Raw genomic sequence first — 21974 nt, 5'->3', positions numbered from 1 at the left:
TGATGAGTGCAACCGCTTTACCGTTGAGCTAGTGAAGCTGTAATTTTTTTATTATTAACTTGAAGAGGTCGAACCTAAGGAGCCGGCGCTTAGTTGGCGATTATTAAAATAAAAAAAAAGTAAAAGCAAGTAATGGACTCACGGGCGGCGGAGTGCTGGTGCTGGAGTATGAACACCTGGAGTCGGCGTCATCGCTCTCTGTCTTCATGCCCCACCAGCTGGGGACAATAAGAATATAATAGGATAGTTTTTTTTTTTTCTTTACAAGTTAGCCCTTGACTACATTCACACCTGATGGTAAGTGATGATGCAATCTAAGATGGAAGCGGGCTAACATGTCAGGAGGAGGATGAAAATTCACACCCCTTTTGGTTTCTACACGACATCGTACTGTAATAATTTGATTCAAATTTTGGAATTATCTGTTAAAATCTCAATGCAGAAATGGTAATTTTCGGTATACATATTAAAAAATCACGGTTATTAATAAAAATCTGAAAGGCGAAATCTAATAAACAAAACATGCTTGACGTAATGGCACAGATAGACCTATGGCGGACAGCGTTTTCGGACGTTTTTAAAAGTACATTTTAAAATTAAAATTTGAGAGTATTTAAGTCTTAAAATATTTTTTACGGTCTAATTAAACGATAATAAGCAATTTTAAGCGTGTCAACTAGCCTATTACGTCACTACACAACAGACATTATCAGCCTATTTGAACTTGTACACCCCTGATCCCAACGTTGATTGTAGATTTAGGCGCCCAAAAAACGTCCTTTACGATCCTGACGATGACATAACGAACGACAATCATTCTCAGGCAACACAAACACAAGCTACACAGCGTCTTCGCCGGCGAAGACGAGGTCCCCGATATCTGACGTCACCCAGACGTGGGCTTTTTAACTCACGATCTCGGGGGCGCCCGGACTGATACACTCATTCTAAAACACCCTTCCCGAACGGCCCTCTAAGCCGAGGTCCGAGTCTCAGAGAAGACGCCCTTAGAGAGTCGTTCCGCCCTTCTACTCTGCTTCTGCCTTCGGGCCCCATCAGGCGATGCTTCTGCGCTCGCCCAAACCCCCCGGTGACGCCGCTGAGGTCCCCTAAGGAGCCTACGGTACTTACACTTTTGGAATGGAAATAGATTTTACACATAGGGTACTCTTTGTCCCGAAAAAGTTCATGTTTTCCCGAGGTTCGCAAAAAAAACTGAAGATTTTGATATTATGAATGTTTGTTACTCTTTCACTCCGCGACTACTGAACCGAATTAACTCAAATTTGAAATAGATATAGTATATAGCCTGGATTAACACATTCATATTCATAGGATTTGTGAAAAACTGAATTGCACGCGGACAATATATATTACACATTTAAGAGCATGTTTCAAAATGTATTTTATCTACCTACTTTATAATATCAATTTGTAAAAATGTAAGCTTACCCATGATTAGAACTCCTTGCAGCCTCTGGACTAGCCCTGACTCCATTACCGTCGTCTCCGTCCTGAAAAATATTTAGAAAAATAAATTTCCGCTTAATTTATGCAAAAATCGACTCTGAAGTTGTAATTATATCATTTTATAAGATTGGTTGTTAGTTTACTTTATAAAATGGAAAAAATTACAACATAAGAGCTAACTTTTGCAAAATAAACAAAGAAGAAATTAATTGGTAACTTTGTCGGATGATTTTCAGGGGACACATTTGCTATCGAACTCTCAGACGATGGCTTGGAAGGAAAACAACCCACCATGGTTGACTTGATTCATAATTGTCCGACTCATGCAATGTTACATAGACAAAGTTTAAGCAATATGATCATGAATTTAATAACCTTCATAAAAGTTAAGACTGCAAAAATATAAGTACAAGTCTTTAAGTTTCGTCCAAGAAACTTCCCTTCCGGAGATCGAACCCAGAAATTATTTTAAGATGTAAAAGATTTCATATTATATAGGGTTAAAGTATATTCAAAAGTCAAAGTACTCTTACTTAACAAATTGCAAGCAGTTAGTGTCCATAACGAGCTTAGGAAGTTTAATTAGATAATACAGAATATCGGTTAATTAAGTGAATAAAATAAAATAAAATAAAGTATATAAAATATTTACTTATACAACATTTTGCAACAAATAAAAGCATAATACTTACCGCAACTGAAAATGAATATTTTAGGTTTAGAAATATTAAGTTATTTTGATAAAAGCATTCGATAGTGTCATGCTTACCTTTACCGCAACTAAAAGTTAATAGCAAATATAAACATGTTGATGCAAAATTATAAGTAGGAAAATATGTTTTCTCTGAGTATGAGTATTTTATTATTAGGAATTCCCAGCAATTTAATAACAAACAAAAAAACAGTTAAGTATGCCAAGGTAACTTATTTGGTCCGAATTTATTCAAGGTTCTTACTAGAAATAGGAAATCTTGTAAGCATAGTAATATGACAATATATCGGAGCAAAACTGATAAGAATACATAATATTACGTGTTATAATTTTATACGAAATATAGGTACTTTCTTATTAGAGTTTTCATCCAAATAGATAAAAAAATTCCAATAATGTTCTAGGTGGTTTTATCCTGAACGTATGTTTGTTGTTTAAAATACTCTGAAATTCAATTGGATTGACTGGGATGTTACGTCACTATATATAGCTTAGAACCAAATTTGAATATTACTTCTATTAAGAAAGTTATTAACATTTAATAACTTTTTGTTCGTTACTTTCATATTTTAGTCTTTTATAATTCCTTTTTTTTGTTTCTTATTTTTTTTTAAATATTTTACTTTTTAATTCAAAAAATGGTCTAATGGAACAGGTTTGTAAGTCTAAATCCTCTATGTTAGATCCCCTTCCTTTGTAAAATATGTATCTACAAGCGGTGTTAGATCAGTTAGTGTTGCTACAGGCGGGTGCTACGTTGTGAGGTCAATTTCAGTGGTGGCGACCTGCCGCGGCCGTTTGCTAGGTGTCTCGTCATCATCCCGTTCGCGGTCGTCACTCGCAGTAGTTGGTGGGAGGCTGGAAAAGATTAAACAAATATTATTAGACTAACAAATATTAAAGATAGTTTTTAAAATCTTATTAGCTGTTGATATACAAAACTCTTTCTTTAAACATAACCAATACCTATTTTCTTTCCTCATGCTACTGATTAAAAACCATTAAAATTTGTTAATGTACTGGAGCTACCATTGCGAGGATTGCCTCTTCCGTTGTGAGGTCCAGATCATCGGCGATCAGGGCTCCTGAATGAGGTACCTCGTCACAATAAACAGCGTCTCGAGGGTTACCGCTTTCTGTAAGCTTGTTACAAAAACTTTGCCTTACGATTTATCATTTAAATGTTAACTTACCCATGCTTGGAGTAGTGCAGACCAGCGCGCCTCACGAGCTGTCTGGCCAGTGGGAACAGCTCGTCTCTCCGCGTCAGCAGCGCGGGTACACATCGACACATCTGAGCGGCTGCCTCGTTTACCATCACCTGTTTAAAATCAAATTCATATATTTCAAGTAAAGTTTACCCTTAGAAAGTGAAGTCAATCAGAAAAGCTATTCAGAAGGTAGATTCTATAAGGATGCAATGCAGAAGAAGTAAGGATGGAAGAGGATGTGAAAAGCTCCAGATCTATTTACTTATCTATTATTACAACAGAAGCCAAAGAATAGGATAGAATCGGGATAAATTGGTAATTAGGGATATAACAAACCTCATGCAACGTCAAAGGCTTCTCCGGCTTCCGTTTGCAGTCAAACCTTCCATATATCGCTGCGTACTTCCTTATCTCCTCCATCCTTCTCGGATCGGTTTCCGGCATCATCATCACTAACTCCAAGTCTTTACACATCTTCTTTTTAGTATTCTGTGGTTTCGGTTCTAACTGCGGTAAATGTTTGCTTAACTTTTCCGCTGCAGCTGCTAACTTTTGTACGTGAACGTCTAATAAAACTGGTGTTAAATGTACAGGAGAGGTCACTGAGCTCGGACTAGAACCAGAGGATGCTGGTGGACATGCGCTTTGGGGGGAAAAGGACCTGGTAGTGGTGGTTACTGGGGCAGTGGGCGCAGGTGATACGGGAAGGACTATTTTAGTAAACGTGCTTTGACTATGTACAGGACTTGCGTTAGGAGCAGATGTATTTGAACTGCAAGAGTTTTCTGGAGCACCAGGTGAAGGGCTGTACATTGGTCTGTCGTTATCAGGTGATGCTACTGTTCGAGGTAGATGAGGAATGTTGGGTGGGATGTTCAATAGTCTTTGGTTGCATGGTAAGAAAGGGTTTTCTGAGGGGCACAAATTTGGGACGATGGGAATTTGGAATAACGCTGGATTGTTCACCCATTCTTGCAGGGCTTTTTGGAGCCGCCTCACGTGGAGTGGTTTCGATGCCATGCCCACTAGAGCCATTATTTCTAGGAATTCCTCCTCTCCCGCGTCGCAAAGCTGTTGGACGTCGTCGCCTCCTGAAAAAAAAACAAATCAGCTGTGATATATATGAAGATAATATGTATTTGAATCAATTGAGATGTTGAGTATTTACGTAATATCATCTATTTCTTTTTACTACTTTTTAAGTACATGGTCTATAAACAGAAAAAAGAGGCATCTTGGTTTTGTTTATAAATTACCTAACTTTTACCTTTGAATATTATATATGTTTAAATGAAATTTAATGCATGATTAGCGTTATTTGTGAGAAGCTATGTCCATCATATTTATGCCAGCTTCAAAGGACAACACTGTATTTAAGTTTGTAAGAAATAGTTATTGTTATTATAAAGTGGCAAAAAAAATGACGTAATATTAAATGGTGATCATTTAATATTACGTCATATTTTAAACCAACATAGCGTTCTGTTAACTAGCTACTCAATAATTTCGAGAGATAAATCAGAATTATTAACAATGTGTGTTTATCAAATGTATTTAAAAACTTAATCTCAATGAAGAAATCTCTCAAAAACATAGCTCCCAGAAGAAAAAACGAAACAAAGCACATTATTATAATGCAACTAGACAGACAGTGGTAACGCAAGTTCATTCCGCTGTCATTGTTCGTCGCAAAAACGTGTGATAATCAAAAAAAAGACCAGCACACATATCTAATTTAGGCGAATATGCAAATATCTTACGTGACCATTTTGCGAAGGGGTATTCGAGAAAAAAAAACAAAAGCGCCAAGGAACGGTCGAACCCTTCCTAACCTTCCTTGGAGCGCGTAATTGCGAACATTAAAAAAGTATAAAAATAATGAAATAAAAACACATTTTGCATCGCTCGGGACGTCTGCTCTTTTTTCGTTTATGGAAATTTGGTTTTTTCTCTCGCGCGTTTCTCTGGCTTTAAGATGCGTTTTTTTAATGAGCTCAGAAGACGAGGTTTTTTAACTGTCTGTTCGAGTTACTCAGTATATGCGTAGTCTTAATAGTGAAGAATTTAATTTTTTATATTTGACGGCCTCCGTGGCGCAGTGGTATGCGCGGTGGATTTACAAGACGGATGTCCTGGGTTAGATCCCCGGCTGGGCAGATTGAGATTTTCTCCAGGTCCAATTTGTCCAGGTCTTGCTGGTGGGAGGCTTCGGCCGTGGCTAGTTACCACCCTACCGGCAAAGACGTACCGCCAAGCGTTCCGGTACCATGCCGTGTAGAAAACGAAAGGGGTGTGGATTTTCATCCTCCTCCTAACAAGTTATCCCGCTTCCATCTTAGACTGCATCATCACTTTCCATCAGGTGAGATTGTAGTCAAAGGCTAACTTGTAAAGAATAAAAAAAATAAAGTGAAACTCAAAATTTCGGGATTTTATTAGTTTTTCTTAATCACTTGATCATTAAGAAACTACTACTACTAGGCTACACTACTACAGTATTTAGAAAATAAATATAAATTTTTTAAAGGCTAAGGTCTGTCAGTTTGTCTGTTTTTAAACAATAAACTGATTTTGATGAACAGAGAAAAATGAAACTTTGAAAAAGTACATAGGCGGATGGCGAAAGAGTTTTGTTTTAACTTAGTACATCATCATTATCAACCCATATTCGGCTCACTGCTGAGCTGGAGTCTTCTCTCAGAATGACAGGGGTTAGGCCAATAGTCCACCATGCTGGTCCAATGCGGATTGGCAGACTTCACACACGCAGAGAAATAAGAAAATTATGTGCAGGTTTCCTAACGATGTTTCCCTACACCGTTTGAGACACGTGATATTTAATTTCTTAAAATGCACACAACTTAAAAGTTGGAGGTGCATGCTCCAGACCGGATTCGAAAATACGCCCTCCGGAATCGGAGGCAGAGGTCATATCTACTGGGCTATCACATCACTTGAGAACTTAGTACTTGGTTAATAATAATTAATTTCGCCAAGGAATTTTTAGATGTCCTACTCTCAATATATTTCTTTAACATACTTATTAATTTTTTAACCGACTTTAAAAAAAGAGGAGGTTCTCAAGTTGACAACACGTAACATCCATTAAACAGGTGGGTGAAGACCGTTTCAAATTTGGATCCTCTGCTACTAAAAGTACGGAACTTCAGTGGGCAAATCCAACTCGCACTTGTCCATTTTTATTTTACTTGTAACTTACCCATTTCTAATAACGTGTCGTAGTAGGCGAGTAGACTGGCACGTTGCATCACCCTGTATAACTGCAGCTCGGCTTCGTTAGCAGGCGCTGACGTCACGACCACTGGAATAGACAATAGAGCTTTTAGTTTTGTTGCCATAGACAAACTATAACTTTTTTAACTTTTTAATTATTTTTTATTGTTTTGGGTTCGACTAATCGAAAGAAACAGACTCAATGTCGAGAAGTCCAGAGTTCGATCCCCGCCTGCTTGACAACTTAGCATGTTGTTTTTTTTTCGGTGTTTTATGTCTGTTGTATCCTAGTATTCAAATATGAACTTTCAAACATTATATTCTAATGTACCTTGCGGTTAGCCATGTTATTAGATAAGTATATTATATTATGTGAGCCGTGGTAGCCCAGTGGATATGACCTCTGTCTCCGACTGCGGAGGGCGTGGGTTCGAATCCGGGTGGGACATTTTAAGAAATTTAATATCACGAATCTCAAACGGTGAAGGAAACCTGAGAGAGAATTTTCTTAATTTTCTGCGTGTGTGAAGTCTACTAATCCGCATTGGGCCAGCGTGGAGGACTACTATTGGCCTAACCCCTCCCATTCTGAGAGGAGACTCGAGCGCAGCAGTGAGCTAAATACGGGTTGATAACAAACGAATATCATATTGTAGTCGTTCTCAATGAATAGGCTATCCAACACTGAAACTTTCTATTCGAATCAGTACACATAATCCATAAATGCGTAAACGTATTGAGATTTTTATTTTATATTGGGAGTTATTCCTCTTTCTATGTGTTTAGGTACTCTGTGTGCATAGATATCCCTGCATGCTACTTCTTAAAGTAATTACTTCAAAAGTTTTAAATTATTAGTTGACAATCATTTACCTCTGGGGATACAGTAACTCTCATAATAATATAATGGGCTTCAAAACGGATACAGCTTAATAAAAATTTGTAAATCGATCGATAATCCTAACATTATAACCAGACGAAGTGCGTGCCGAAAGTAATTTCGTCCCTAAATCGCGTGCGGAGACGCCGCACAAAAAACTACCCCTTTTTAATAACAACCCCTGCCATTACCGAACTCCAAAAGAATCGCTTCAAACCGTTACCGAACGAAAAAATGGAATGAATAAAATTTTACATAAAGGCCTCTTTTGTTGTACAAACTGGTTGGATATAATCTATGGTAACCCGCCAATGCGGTGTTCGCGCGGGAAAAATATCGATCGAGCGTTGCCATAGACAAAAAAATATTGTTGCCACCCTTATTGCGTTTGGCGTGCACTATTGGTTTTTGTGTGTGGAAAAAAATGTGGGGTGGGACTTGTCTCCACCCTAAGCAGGTAAAAAAATGCAACAAAAAAATTAACAAAAACTATTTAGTTTATATGTAATTTGTTATTGTTATGTGAATGATGAATAGTTTTTAAAACATAATGTAAAGATTGGTTGCTGTAGGTATATTGTCGAGTTTTGTGGGAGTTTCTATAATTACATGAGAAAGTATAATTATTATAATATTTACAAAACAGTAATGTTATAAATAAGTTGTTATCACTTAATTATAAAATATTTTACTAAGCCAATTTTGTAAAACATTTACTAGTAGTGATAGTCAGTTATGTAGTTAAGTAGATAACGTAAATAACTTAGCGTTAATTTGTAGTTATTTTTTACTTTAAAGTGTAAAGTGTAGCTTTTATCAAACTTTTATGTAGGTGGTCGGTGTAGCGATTATAACATTATCCTAGATGCTCATTAATTCCTTAAGCAGTAATGTAATCATTAAATTAGTTAAAAGTTAAATATTTTATTTAAATCATCTACTTATTTAGTTATTTCGAACAACCAAATATTCCCACACAAAATATTCTAATTATTTTTTCTCTAGACAACAAAAAAACAAAGCAACAATCAGATTCCCAAGAATCTTTCCATTAAAAAAAAAGGTGATTGTTCATAACTTTTTTCTAATGAAACTCATTCCGCGAACACTTTCTCAGACACAAAAAAGTTCACCGTACACAGACTCTATGTCCAAAAAATATATTAGCATAATCTTTTTCGGGCATAAAAAATCGCCACTATGCGCGCTAAGCGTATGTATGCAAATTAGGTTCCAAGCGGTATTGAAGGGTTAGTCGCGGCCACATGGCTCTCTTCTTTTGTTTTTTTTTATATTTTTTTGTTTTTTTTCTAAATCTTAAAATTGGTCACGTAACACGTTCAGGAATAATGATAATTTAAATTATATCTATGGTTAATTTTATTCAAGTCACACGGTAGCTTCGGAGGTGCCTAGGTTTTTTTCAATCTGCATTTTTTTTGTCTTGAGAACTTTATTTCGACTGAATTAATATGCAATTCTTTTGACTTTACAATATGCAGTTTTTTTGGATGATATTTTTAACGTGGAGGTAATTTTGTATTGTTTTTTTTTTGTAGGTAGATGAGAATCAGATTTATTAACTGTCTTGGACTAGACGCCATTTTTAATTTTAACAGTGAATACCTAACTGATATATTTTGCTATTCTCCGCGAATAACGCGCGATAACATATAGATACAATGTCCATAACCCACTTGCAATATTTCATTAATTTAATTAGGTAATTTATGGTAATTTACTTCAATAAGCCCTAATGTACCTAATGTACCCGCGTAGTTCCCGTTCCTGTGAGAATACGGAGATACATAATAATCTATGACACTTACAAATAACGCGGCGTATTGGTTGTAAAAGAATTTTCAAAAACACCACAAACTTTACCTCAATACCTAGGTACTACCTACCTATAATATTAGTATAAATAGATTACATCTACGTAAGATGATGCTGAAAGGAAGTTATCTATAGTTGGCTGTCGTACCCAAAGATTTTGTAATAGAGATATGTCACTAGCGCGTCAAGACTGAGGCGAACAAAAGCGGCTAATTGACTGCATTTCATTGAGTCGCATAGTTAACAACGCAAGTTATTTAAACAAGTAATACCAAAATAATACATATACAATCTCGAGTTGCGTGTTTAAGAACTTAAAAAATTGTATATACATAAATAATAAATATATAATGTAACTAGCGGACACCCGCGACTTCGTCCGCGTGAAACTCGATGTAAACTTTCAACTACCTCTACCCTACCCATAACCTACCCCTACCCTACCCTACCCCTAACCTACTTCTTCATACCTTTTTTTCGCAATAAAAGGTAGCCTATGTCCTTTCTCAAGGTCCAAAGATTGTCTATGCCAAATTTCAACAAAATCGGTTGAGAGGTTTAAGCGGGAAAGCGTAACAGACAGACAGAGTTACTTTCGCATTATAACTTATAATATTAAGTAGGGATTAAACACAAAATTGTGCATGTGTGCGCTCAATGGAGTAGCTAAATTCGGCTCACATTTGAGGTGATTTTGTAGGCACGTAACATGTCTATAGAATAAAATGTCGTTGGTTGTACCGTTGTATTTGTGTTCCTAATTGCATAATGTACATCTGTCATCTGTCATAAACAGGTATCGTGAAGATATGAATATCCATAATGAGTTTTAATTTATGACACATACATACATGTGGTAATTTAACCATACGCGTAATTCTTAATTGTTTTAATTAATCCAACATTTTACACAATTTTTGTTTAAACGCGAGGGTCTAAAAAAGTTTTAACGGGACAAGTTTTTTGTTGGCAACTCCCGAAACAAATAATTGGATGTAGTGATGAAATTATCATTTTAATACGAGTGCAATTCATTTAATCAATATTACCTGGGAGACTATTGGGCTTTTCTTGACGTTTTCTTTTATTTATTGATTTTGTATACAAATGCTCATTTAGAACCAGGGTCTTTTTTATTCTTTACAAGTTAGCCATTGACTACAATCTCACCTGATGGTAAGTGATGATATTATCTAACATAGAAGATAGAGATGTAATCTAAAATAGAAGCGGGGTAGACCTAGACCAGCCCAGCCGGGGATCGAACCCAGGATCTCTGTCTTGTAAATCCGACGCTTATTCCACTGTGCTACGGAGGCTGTCCTCATAATTATTAGCTTTAACAGTCAAAAGTATAAATTATTTTTTATTTTTTGTCTGTCTATCTGCCTGTCCGTGTTTTTGTTGACTGGGCATCACGCCGAAGCTACTGAATGAATTTAAATGAAACTTAGCACAATTTGAGACCTTAGTACGAAGAAGGTTAATAGGATACTTTTTGTCGTGAAAATTAAATAAGAAGGGGGTGAAAGGGGGGGGTGCTCAAAGTGAAGGACTTTCCAAAAACTTGAAAATGAAGGACTTTCCAAAAACTTGAAAATGAAGGACTTTCGAGTTCTAAGAATATAATTATAGAAGTTATATTTGTAAAAATTGGTATGTGTACCTACTACTAAAAAAAAAATGAAAATTATGTACCTAATTCAAGATATTTCAAAATGCTACCCCTAAAGGAATAAAACATGTTTGAAGATTTTTAAATATAGCTCATTGGTGTTATATTTTTGTAAAATGATTAGTGGACTATTTATTTTAATATAAAATATAAATAGAAGGAAGTGAAATAGGGGTTGAAAGTGTACATGTCGTCGAAGAGCCGCGGGTGTCCGCTAGTTGAGAAATAAAACCATACAAGTCAGTTTAGATTTGATACGGAACCCTACGTCTCCCGTGACGGGAGCTAGCATGGCTAGGTAAGTATCCACGGATCTCTAAAGCTTTTTATAAATGCAGATGCAGGCGCAGAAACTTACCTCATGCATATTAATATTAGTGAATTAAATATGCGTAGACGGATCCTACACAGATCTGTGTATACTTACTCTGGTAGTAGACGGAGAGCCTACTATAGCGAGACCTACCTCATTGTATGAAGGCTAATTTTTTTTTATCTTCTAGGCTTGCGCTTGAACACAATCATGCCTGATGGTGAGCAATTATGAGGTGTAAGATGAAACGCGCTTGCCTAGAGGATGCCTATTCACTCTTGCCTTGAAGGTGCACAAATTGCAGGCGTCGACAACAAAGGGATGCCATTTTTCATGACGTCTCGCTGTTCTGTGGTAGAAAGGGGATGGAGGAAAGAGATTATAAAGCTCCTAGCTAGCCTAACTTAAATAAAGTTTGTCAATCCTGCCTATCCTAATCCTATAGAGTAAGTACGGAAAATAATTATGGAGTTTTGATTATGGTAACTGTGGAAGATAGTATATTTCAGGACACTGCCCTTCAAGTCATGAATGAGTCTAAATGATAACGAAATTTGGAAACCATTTGATCATCGTCCACCTTTACGCTGAAAGTAAAGAAAAATAAAAGAAACTGTACTTAATTAATCGTACTTACTTAATCATTTTAACAATTGTAAATTATAGACGTGTTATAATTCTTTAAAAAACAGTTAATTTAACAGTTGTTTTTTATATCTTTCCTTTCCTTCTTAGCAAAACTTGCCTTGCGAACCGGTGGTAGAGTCTTTACAAATAGACAATCTTGACGTTTCAAGCTTGTGAAGTAAGCCTACTTAAAATAAATTAATTTTGAAGTTTCGTGTTCGTTTTTAATGGTAAAGTTGTTACAATCCCATACTTAAACATGAAGTTTGGTAAAACATCGAAATCAATTAATATACTTTTTTTTAATATTTTTATTTCAAGTACAATTATTTATTACACTAACTAAAACAATAATATTTAACTAAATTAACTACCTAAACTTATTATAAAAATAAAATTAATAATAAATTGACCCTCAATAATCCAGGTATATGGTACAGGTAAAAGCATGAGCTGACAAATTTTTAACCTTCATAAAATGAAGTGTGACCATCGCAGACTCAGTCCATTATACTTGCCACCAGACTGCGTGAGTGCTTCATTTTCATTTTCAAAAATATTGGCAACACCGCTGGGTGGCGTATCCAACTATATGCACATAACCTACCTTCTCGTGTCCCCTACTAGTAGGTATTTTGTTGAAGCTCATGATGCTAAAAGTGCACTTACTCGAGCGTCCTGGCGACCTATTAGGTTTGGTAGATTAGATGATCAGAAAAATGATTGTCGAATTTAAGCTATATTTGTTTGAGAATTTGACACTCAGCAGGTGAATCCCCTGGGGGTGCCCCTAGAATGTCTATGAGTTCCACAGTAAAACACAATCAAGTTTTTTTTTTAATTTTTGTCTGTCTGTATGTTTGTCCGGGCTAATCTCTGGAACGGCTGAACTGATTTTAACGGGCCTTTCAATGGAAGATAGATGGCAATATGAAACAACTTAATATAGTCTACCTAGTATTCCCGCAATCCATGGTTCCCGCGGGATTTAAGAAAATCTGAATTTCAGCAAACGAAGTTGCCAGCGTCTGCTAGTTTATAAATTGAATTATTATAAGTTTTCTAATTAATGTAATTATCAATGAAGATTTAAAAAGGTGCAATGGAATACAGCAGGTGACAAAGGGAAGCATTCATTTATCGACCATCACTTGTAGGTAATAACTGTTTTATTAACCTAAATAACTTTAAGTACAGGGGTATACCATACCAAACAAATGTATGAACAATGATATTTTATATTATAGATATTACCTACAAAAAGTGACCCGAGTTTAGCTTCTGCACTGTGCACAATTTTGTGTTCAATTACATTTTATGTTTGACGACCTCCGTGGCGCAGTGGTATGCGCGGTGGATTTATAAAACGGAGGTCCTGGGTTCGATCCCCGGCTGGGACGATTGAGATTTTCTTAATTGGTCCATTTCTGGCTGGTGGGAGGCTTCAGCCGTGGCTAGTTACCTCCTTACCGACAAAGACGTACCGCTAAGCGATTTAGCGCTCCGGTACGATGTCGTGTAGAAACCGAAAAGGGGTGTGGATTTTCATCCTCCTCCTAACAAGTTAACCCGCTTCCATCTTAGACTGCATCATCACTTACTTACTTAGATTGTAGTCAAGGGTTAACTTGTAAAGAATAACAAAAAACAATGTTTAAGTAATTATAAATAGTTTTTACAACTCGACATTGTAGACAATATTTAGGTATTGTCTTTATAACTTTCAATGTCTATTAAGGGAAGTGCATTTGTCTAAATTTTATTTGCCTTTTGATAGGCTAGTGCCATATCTTTAGTATAAAATATCGTTGTATAAAAATATAAACTAAAATTATTAAAAAATGAACTGGGCTGTTATTTTTTTTACCACATTTCTAACTTTCTTTTACCAATGGAAAGCTACATTATCAGTGAGTAAGATATGCTATAATTTATACCCGTATTTCCAAGGGAATAGGAACTCAGCTGATGATTCCGAGAAGATGAGGCTTCTGTATATAAAGAACATGTAGATTGTAGATACCTAGTAGGTACCTACACTTTTTAAATGTAATTATATTGAAGATATCATAAAAAAATAAGTATAATATCTTCAAAATATCATTCAACCATAAGGGGTGTGGATTTTCAGCCTCCACCTAACAAGTAGGTAAGCCTGCTTCCATCTTAGATTGCATCATCACTTACCATCAGGTGAAATTGTAGTCAAGGGCTAACTTGACAAGAACTTTTGAAAAATACGTCTTGTACATAGTACTATATCTAGTATTGAAGAATAGTCTACAATTTATTAATTTAGTCAAAGGTATAAAATCAAATGTCATGTTTTAAACTAACGATCCCTTGTAATCCTTTGTCGATTAATCTTTCTATAGTAGACCATCATGGATTCATTATTACTATACAGTCTGCACAGGATGCAAGTTACAGCTATACTCTATAATTAGCTATCTTGTTACCGCAGTTACACAACACGAGTATAATAAAATGCTAATCGTGCGAAAATACGCCTAATCCACACCAAGACCAAGGAAATACGATAGTAATTAGCTCCATAACAAAACCGACGTCTTTAAAAAAAACCACGCACCCCTCACGATGTCTATAAGCAATTTGAATAAAGAACAAACCTACAGATAATACAATCATCTCCTTATAAACAAAAACACGGCATTGTCATTCGAAATTTGAATAGCTTCGACATACACAGTTCCCAGCGTAAAAAAGTTTGAAAAAGGCGCTAATGACACTGTGGCATAGACAACAAAGATGCCGGGATGTGTATACGCATCTTATTAGGTATTTTTTCGCACTTGCAATGTGATTGATATGCGCAATGGTGTCTTTGTATGAATATTAATACTGTGAATGTCGCTAACGACTCTTTTTTTTGACTTAAGCCTTTCGCTTCCGTGCGAAATTCGTGTCTTGGCTGCAGTTTGGGGAATTAAGATTTTTTTCTTACTAGGTCACGGGGTTAAGTAATATTGATAAGCTGAATAATAAGGGTTTATATTTACTTAAATACGGCAGAATCTTAAATGACCAAGTGAAATTATGATTAACCTTATTGCACTATTTTCAGTTAAAAAATATTGGCAAAATATGATGAAAAAATATTACTTGTCTATTCCTTAGTTCTTGAAAAAGTTAAAGATGAAATAACTTTATTTTTAAACGAAATAGTCTGCGTCAAATAAATATTTGAATTCGGAACAGAAAAATAATATGGATGACCAAATCGAATGTGCCCTATCATAAATGAACAAAAAATTATAATTACAACGTCATGACTAATCTTATCTGATTCGAGATAAAAACCATATAAAAACCAAAACACATGTCCATCACAGTATCCATACACGAAGAACCTTCTAATTTCTTTATTATATTTGATTAACCCTTCAAAGTAGCGCGGCGTAATTTAGAAACAGATGCACTCCTGATTAATTACTAGAAAAAGTGTTGTGGCACCTGCCTGATCACTTTCCATTGCATCGGGGAAATATTAAAAAAATACAAACCATAGACTGCGTTGTAATTTTTTTCGAAAACTTAATCACAGGTTGCCTAAAAAAGATTTTTATAAACAATCAATCTTAATCGATAATGAATGCTTAGAAAAAAATATTGACAAACTATTTTGTATTTCTAATGTATATGAATGCGTATGAATTTAATTTAGGTACCTATACATCGCGAGATTACCTAAATTTCGTTAAAAAAAACTTGCTAAAATCATAAAAAAATGTAAGAATAAACAAAATCTTTTTAAAATGCTTGCTGTGTTTTTCTCGCCAATCATGTATGTAAATCGACGAGTCATTGTCTTCTGGAACAAAAAATAATCGACGGAAGTCGGAATCTATTCGGGATGGCTTTAATCCACTTTTTGTTACACTCAAAGATACATTCGAACCATCTTTTAATATAACAGTCTAGTGAACGCCTGCGACATTGTTCGCGTGAAATTCTGTTAAAAATCCCACGGGAACCAAGGATTTTTCGGGACAAAAAGCAGGTTCTAAGGTGGTCCAATTTATCTATATACCAAAGGAAATAATCAAAAATTGTAAGAAAGTCTGCCCCAGAATGTACAGAAATGACATATTTATCATTACAGATTACATATTTACATAGTTATACCTACTCCTATGATATGGGGGCGACGGGGGGGAAGGACTGCGCGGATGTGAAGTCGTACGCGCGGGGCAGAGTGAACGACTGCGCAGGTATGAAGTCGTGTGCGCGGGGCACATCTACCCCCCTCCAGGCCCGCGCGGACCATCGGCAGTGTTGCGAAAGAATTTGCCAAGCTGTAGCCCTCTAACTAAGCTTATCGCTTAGATATAGATAAGTGCTTTTTTGTTTAGTTAGCGAACTTTTCGCTTAATTAGAGATAGTTTTGGTGTAGCTTATATTAAATTAAAAAACTAGCATAGGTATACTCTTATAAAGGTCCATATATTAAATAACTTTAATAGTTGACCCGCAGATGCGAAAATAGAGCTGTTGTAAAGCTTAATCAACAAATTGACCGCTAAGATGTAAAGGGTAGACTCGGCAAAAACCGGACCAACCTATATTGGCGGCTGTGTACTACTTGCCCCAGTTCACTCCCTATTCTAGACAATATAGGGTTGTCTCGCCGCTATTTTCTTTTTTTTATCTATCAAGACTAATTCAAAAAGTTTGTAGTTTATACCGTATGACATACGACAGATTCATTTGATAACAATAATAGAATAGACGAGACATAAGAAGTATACTTCTAAGGCATTTAGAGCAATTAATATTATAATTTTAAGAAATTAAACATCACGTGTCTCAATCGGTGAAGGAAAACATCGTGAGGAAACCTGCATACCAGAGAATTTCTTAATTATCTGCGTCTGCCAATCCGAATTGGGCCAGCGTGGTGGACTATTGGCCTAAACCCTCTCATTCTGAGAGGAGACTCGAGCTCAGCAGTGAGCCGTATATGGGTTGATAACGAACGAATATTATAATCCCACTAATATTATAAACGCGAAAGTTTGTATGGATGTTTGTTGATCTTTAACGCCGCAACTACTGAACCGATTTGGCTGAAATTCAAATCGAAGATAGATTATAACATTCTGGATTAACATTAAATACCGCGCGCGGACGAAGTCGCGGACGTCCGCTACTTTTTTATAATTTGAATTGAATTATAATATAAATTAAGGAGAATTAACATGAGATTATATTGGGTTAATTTTTTTTAAATTAAAATAAGTTAACCACCTCTAAAATTAAAGTGAGCGTTGGCAATGAATTAAAATAGATACTACCAAAGGTTGTATTTTTTTAAACCGGCAGCGCTATTCTTAAAAGTTGTTTTATAGGTCGACAAAGTGAGCGAAATCGTCTCTATGTCTCTATCTACAGGACCGTATTAGAGAATTATTCGAGACTCACACAGTCGAATCATAAAACTTTACAAATTAGCCTTTTCTGAACATTAAGCTTATAAGATTCTAAATAAAAGCTTCTAAAAACTTTCATTTTCAAATGCGACAACCCTAAGATCAAATCTCTTTGGAACGAACCCGGCAAAAAACCCGCATGTTTTTGTTAGAGCGACCCTCGAGTATCATCTAATAGGTCAGTGTTATAGGCCCAGGCGGCTTTTTATACCCAAACCGGATACTTGAAGACTGGGAGGCAATTTTAGTCAGGCAAAATCCTGCTATAGCATACCTTAAGGGTTAAGTATGTAAACAGATATATAGAAATCATTATCAGTATATTAGGTCTATTAATTGTAAATTTTGACGGCCTCTGTGGCGCAGTGGTAAGCGCGGATTTACAAGACGGAGGTCCTGGGTTCGATCGCCGGCTGGGTCGATGGAGGTGGTCTTGCTGGTGGGAGGTTTCGGCTGTGGCTAGTTACCACTACCGATAAAGACGACAAAGACGTACTACCGACAAAGACGTACCGCTAATCGATTTAGCATTCTAGTACGATCTCGTGTAAAAACCGAAAGGGGTGTGGATTTTCATCCTACTTCTAACAAGTTAGCCCGCTTCCAGCTTAGATTGCATCATCACTTACCATCAGTTGAGTTAAACTTGTGAATAATAAAAAAATACAGCACTGCACAGCTCCAGCCTCCAAGGTCCAGTTTATCTCTATACCAAAATTCATCAAAATCGGTTTAGCGGCGTAGCCATTAAAAGGTATTTATAATATGATGTTTGGAATGAATGAATGGTCTAGCCCTAGGGTCAGACTTCTTATTTAAGAGAGGGGATATTGCTGGGGAACTGCTAATATTTTAAACTGTCTGGTTACTTAAAATAGGCTAGTTGTCACTTTTTAAAACGGCCTTAAATTGTTCAATAGCGTTCTATTAAAACGTAATTTTTTTTTTATTTAGAATAAAAACAAGTAATTTTATTTTTTTAATTAAACTTATGATTCAATGTCCCAAAACCATCTACGTCAAGCAAGATTTGTATAATAGTGTTCGCTTTTCAGTTTTTTATTAAAACTATTATTTTTAAGAAATTAAATATTTCGTGTCTCAAACGGTGCAGGAAAACATCGTGAAGAAACCTGCATACCAGAGAATTTTCTTAATTCTCTGCGTGTGTGAAGTCTGCCGATCCGCATTGGGACAGCGTGGTGGACTATTGGCCTTATCCCTCTCATTCTGAGAGGAGACTCGAGCTCAGCAGTGAGTCGAATATGGGTTGATGACGACGATTATTTTTAATATTTTACACCGAAATTATAGTAATTGGCAATTACCATCTCTGTATTAACCGAGATCACAGTAAAACTGTAAATAAAAACATTTACAGTAAAAATCGGATAACCTTTAGTTTGACGTGTATTACTAAAACTATGACATCACAAAATGGCCGACAGTGTTTTGGCACAAACACTTATAGATATAGTCCTTATCATAAAAGAAGTCCCGCAGCTAAAACCAGAACTAAAATTGACAGCGCCTGGACAAATGACAATATGACCGCCATTACCAAATGACAATGAGTGTATTTTTTTTTATTCGTTACAAGTTAGCCCTTGACTACAATCTCACCTGATAGTAAGTGATGATGCAATCTAAGATGGAAGCGGGCTAACTTGTTAGGAGGAGAATGAAAATCCACACCCCTTTCGGTTTATATATATCTACAAAGACTATTTTCAACTGAAATTTTGACTAATTGTAATAATTGTCATTTTTTTAAAAATTTGACATAATTTTCTCTTATATAGTTTTTTTGTTTTGTAATTTTGTAGCTTTTGTAATTTAGGTATTGTTCCATTGACACATTTCATAAATATTTTGCACGCCTATAGGCAAGACATGTTTGGATCGAATAATTAATTGTATATTTAATTTTATAACAAGTGTAACCCATGTTTAAAGCAAATAAATAAATTATTATTATTATGATTATTTCTACACGGCATCGTACCGGAACGCTAAATCGCTTGGCGGTACGTCTTTGCCGGTAGGGTGGTAACTAGCCACGGCCGAAGCCTCCCACCAGCCAGACCTCGACAAATTAAGAAAATCTCAATCTGCCCAGCCGGGGATCGAACCCAGGACCTCCGTCTTGTAAATCCACCGCACTTACCACTGCGCCACGGAGGCCGTCAATAAGACATTAGCGCCGCGTCTGGGGGACTTCTTTCATGAAAAGGACTATGTAGGTGTCAAAACGCCCCTCTTACCGTGTGGCATGTACATATCTGCAATAAAAACTAATTTATGTAGCTGTTTAAAGTATGTTTTTCATCTAACCGATTAGATCAACTTAAGACATAGAATTCGCTCGTTTAAGGCAACGTCGAGTTTCGATTTATGTGTCAGCCTTCGATTAAAGTAAATGCAATTAAAAAGTGTGCACATGGCGGAATGTGTGACATGGTAAGAATTTGTTAAACACTTTTACTGGATGAGGTTTTTATTTATAGAATACGTAGCTTTTACCTTTTTTCTCTAAGCTTGGTTAGGTCTGGTTAAATCCACCTGTTGGAAAGCTTTGATGAAGTGGTTATGAGGTTTTTGTATAGGGTAAGCACTATACGTTAAAAATGTGCTATAGGAACAGGGACAACATAATAGTAACGAATCCCAATTTATGAACCTTCACCGATTGGTTGAAATTATTCATATCAAAAAGCGAGCCTTTTGTATCCTAATTCTGTTTTGTTCTCTTATTTGTTAATTTCCTTGTTATGTAGTGTACAAATAAACTGTAGGTATTCACAAATCTTGCTCATAAACACTGTCATATTACCACTCCACAACGGGGCTAAACAAGCATTTCAGCCTTTAGGAGCTAAAGTAATTTTGTTTTTTTAATTTTTGTCTGTTGCGAGTACTAGCCTTCTATACAACGAAAAAGGTTTAATTCGTAAATAGTTTAATCCTTTAATCATACTAAAATAATGACCTCTATAAAACGAAGGAGGTTTTATTCGTAAATAGAAGCATTTTATGTGGGTACGTGAGGTGGGTGGGATATTATGAAAGGCTCTGATTGTTTGATAAAAAAGAGATGGTCCATTTCAGGTCCGATCTTGTACCCCGTATCATAAAAATTTAAAAAATACAAGGATTTTATTAAAATCTAAATAAGTGAATAAATCTAAATAAATAAAAAGAAATAAATAAAATTAAATCCCAAATTTTTGAGTTATATCAAGATAGCGCCCATAAAGCAACTATGATATGACAATTGACAGCAAACGTCAATGACTACTGCATTGAAAACGTCATCAGTCTGCCATTAATACCCATAATATTATTATTGCATTTTTTGGGAGAGAATGAATATTAATTCGAAAGAATTATAGTAAATTCGTAGATTTGTATAATCAGGAATAGTTAAAAATGAATGATCCTGGGCTCCATACAATTTTGAACCATCACCTTTGAAATTGGAACGAAATGCAGCGTTCTTGTCTGTGGAATGCGCATTATTTTTTTTTTTAATTTTAACATTGAATACTTTACTGAATTATTTTATTTTCTCGCAATGGTAGTGAAAAGTATAGTGTAACACGCGGGGCTAAACCCATTATAAACTCGGTTTCTATTTAGCGGCCCTCGCCTTACGTCTCGTGCCCTAAATATACCTCTTATATAATGGGTCATTTTAGCCCGTTGTATAACAATATACTATTTAATGAATATGTACCTAAATACCTTATGGCAAGACAGGCTAAAGTTAGCTTTAAAAAAAATACTCAGATATAACAAAGTAAAAGCCCTAAAGGCGCCACTTAGTAAGTTAACACATGTTGCCATTATAAGCCGTAGTCTAATTGATACTCCAGAGCCCCAGGGCTTCGCAGTTAGCACCTCACCTACGCTTTTTTCGATGGAACTTTTATAAAAACTAGCAATTATGTATGCGCCCTGACCCCCTCGCTGAGGTGTGTTGAACGGTGGAACTGTAGGGCTGCCGATTTTCTTTTTACAGGTTATTATTAGTTCATATTTATACTAATATTATAAAAGTGAAGAGTTTGTTTGTTTGATTGATTGAACGCGCTTATCTCAAGAACTACTGATACGATTTGAAAAATTCTTTCAATGTTATATAGCCCATTTATTGAGGAAGTCTATATGCTATATTTTATCCCTGTATTGCTACAGGAACGGGAACCACGCGGGTGAAACCTCGCGGCATCTACTAGTATTTTAAAAAACGCGGAACATTTTCAGTGAAACAATACTTTAATTATATTTTAGATTAGCCGACGCCACGCGGTTTCGCACGTTTAGTTCCCGTTTCCGTGAGAATACGGGGATAAAATGACGCCTATGGATACTTACAAATTTCGTGGCTTGATTAACACATAAAATGAACTTAATTTAGTTTACTTTCGGCGTCTCTGCGCCGGAAAGCGCAGTGATGTCAACCACCCACTAGATGGACGACGTCAAGCTAATAACAGAGGAGTGATTCTACTATTTTATACCCGTCGATGTATTCGATTCGGTTAGAGCAAGATTTATTAAAAT

The 21974-nt window shown here is 35.9% G+C and overlaps 2 protein-coding genes across 2 annotated transcripts in view; one reads left to right on the top strand and one right to left on the bottom strand.

Annotated features, from left to right (window-relative positions):
• LOC112057716 (uncharacterized) overlaps positions 1–21974 on the top strand; it is a 241449-nt gene that overhangs the window by 74985 nt on the left and 144490 nt on the right. The gene's annotated exons all lie outside the window — the stretch shown is intronic.
• Positions 1–21974, bottom strand: part of LOC112057708 (NGFI-A-binding protein homolog) — a 51662-nt gene that overhangs the window by 5736 nt on the left and 23952 nt on the right. Inside the window, exons 2-7 of the mRNA XM_024098229.2 lie at positions 6614–6715; positions 3730–4484; positions 3376–3503; positions 2968–3040; positions 1453–1514; positions 143–218 (exon numbers count right to left, since the gene is read on the bottom strand). Coding sequence (XP_023953997.2) covers positions 143–218; positions 1453–1514; positions 2968–3040; positions 3376–3503; positions 3730–4484; positions 6614–6715 — 1196 coding nt within the window. The remainder of the gene's footprint in view (positions 1–142; positions 219–1452; positions 1515–2967; positions 3041–3375; positions 3504–3729; positions 4485–6613; positions 6716–21974) is intronic.

This window comes from Bicyclus anynana, chromosome 22, assembly GCF_947172395.1.
Source record: "Bicyclus anynana chromosome 22, ilBicAnyn1.1, whole genome shotgun sequence".
NCBI classification, from domain to species: domain Eukaryota; kingdom Metazoa; phylum Arthropoda; class Insecta; order Lepidoptera; family Nymphalidae; genus Bicyclus; species Bicyclus anynana.
This window is presented reverse-complemented; position numbering and strand designations above follow the sequence as displayed.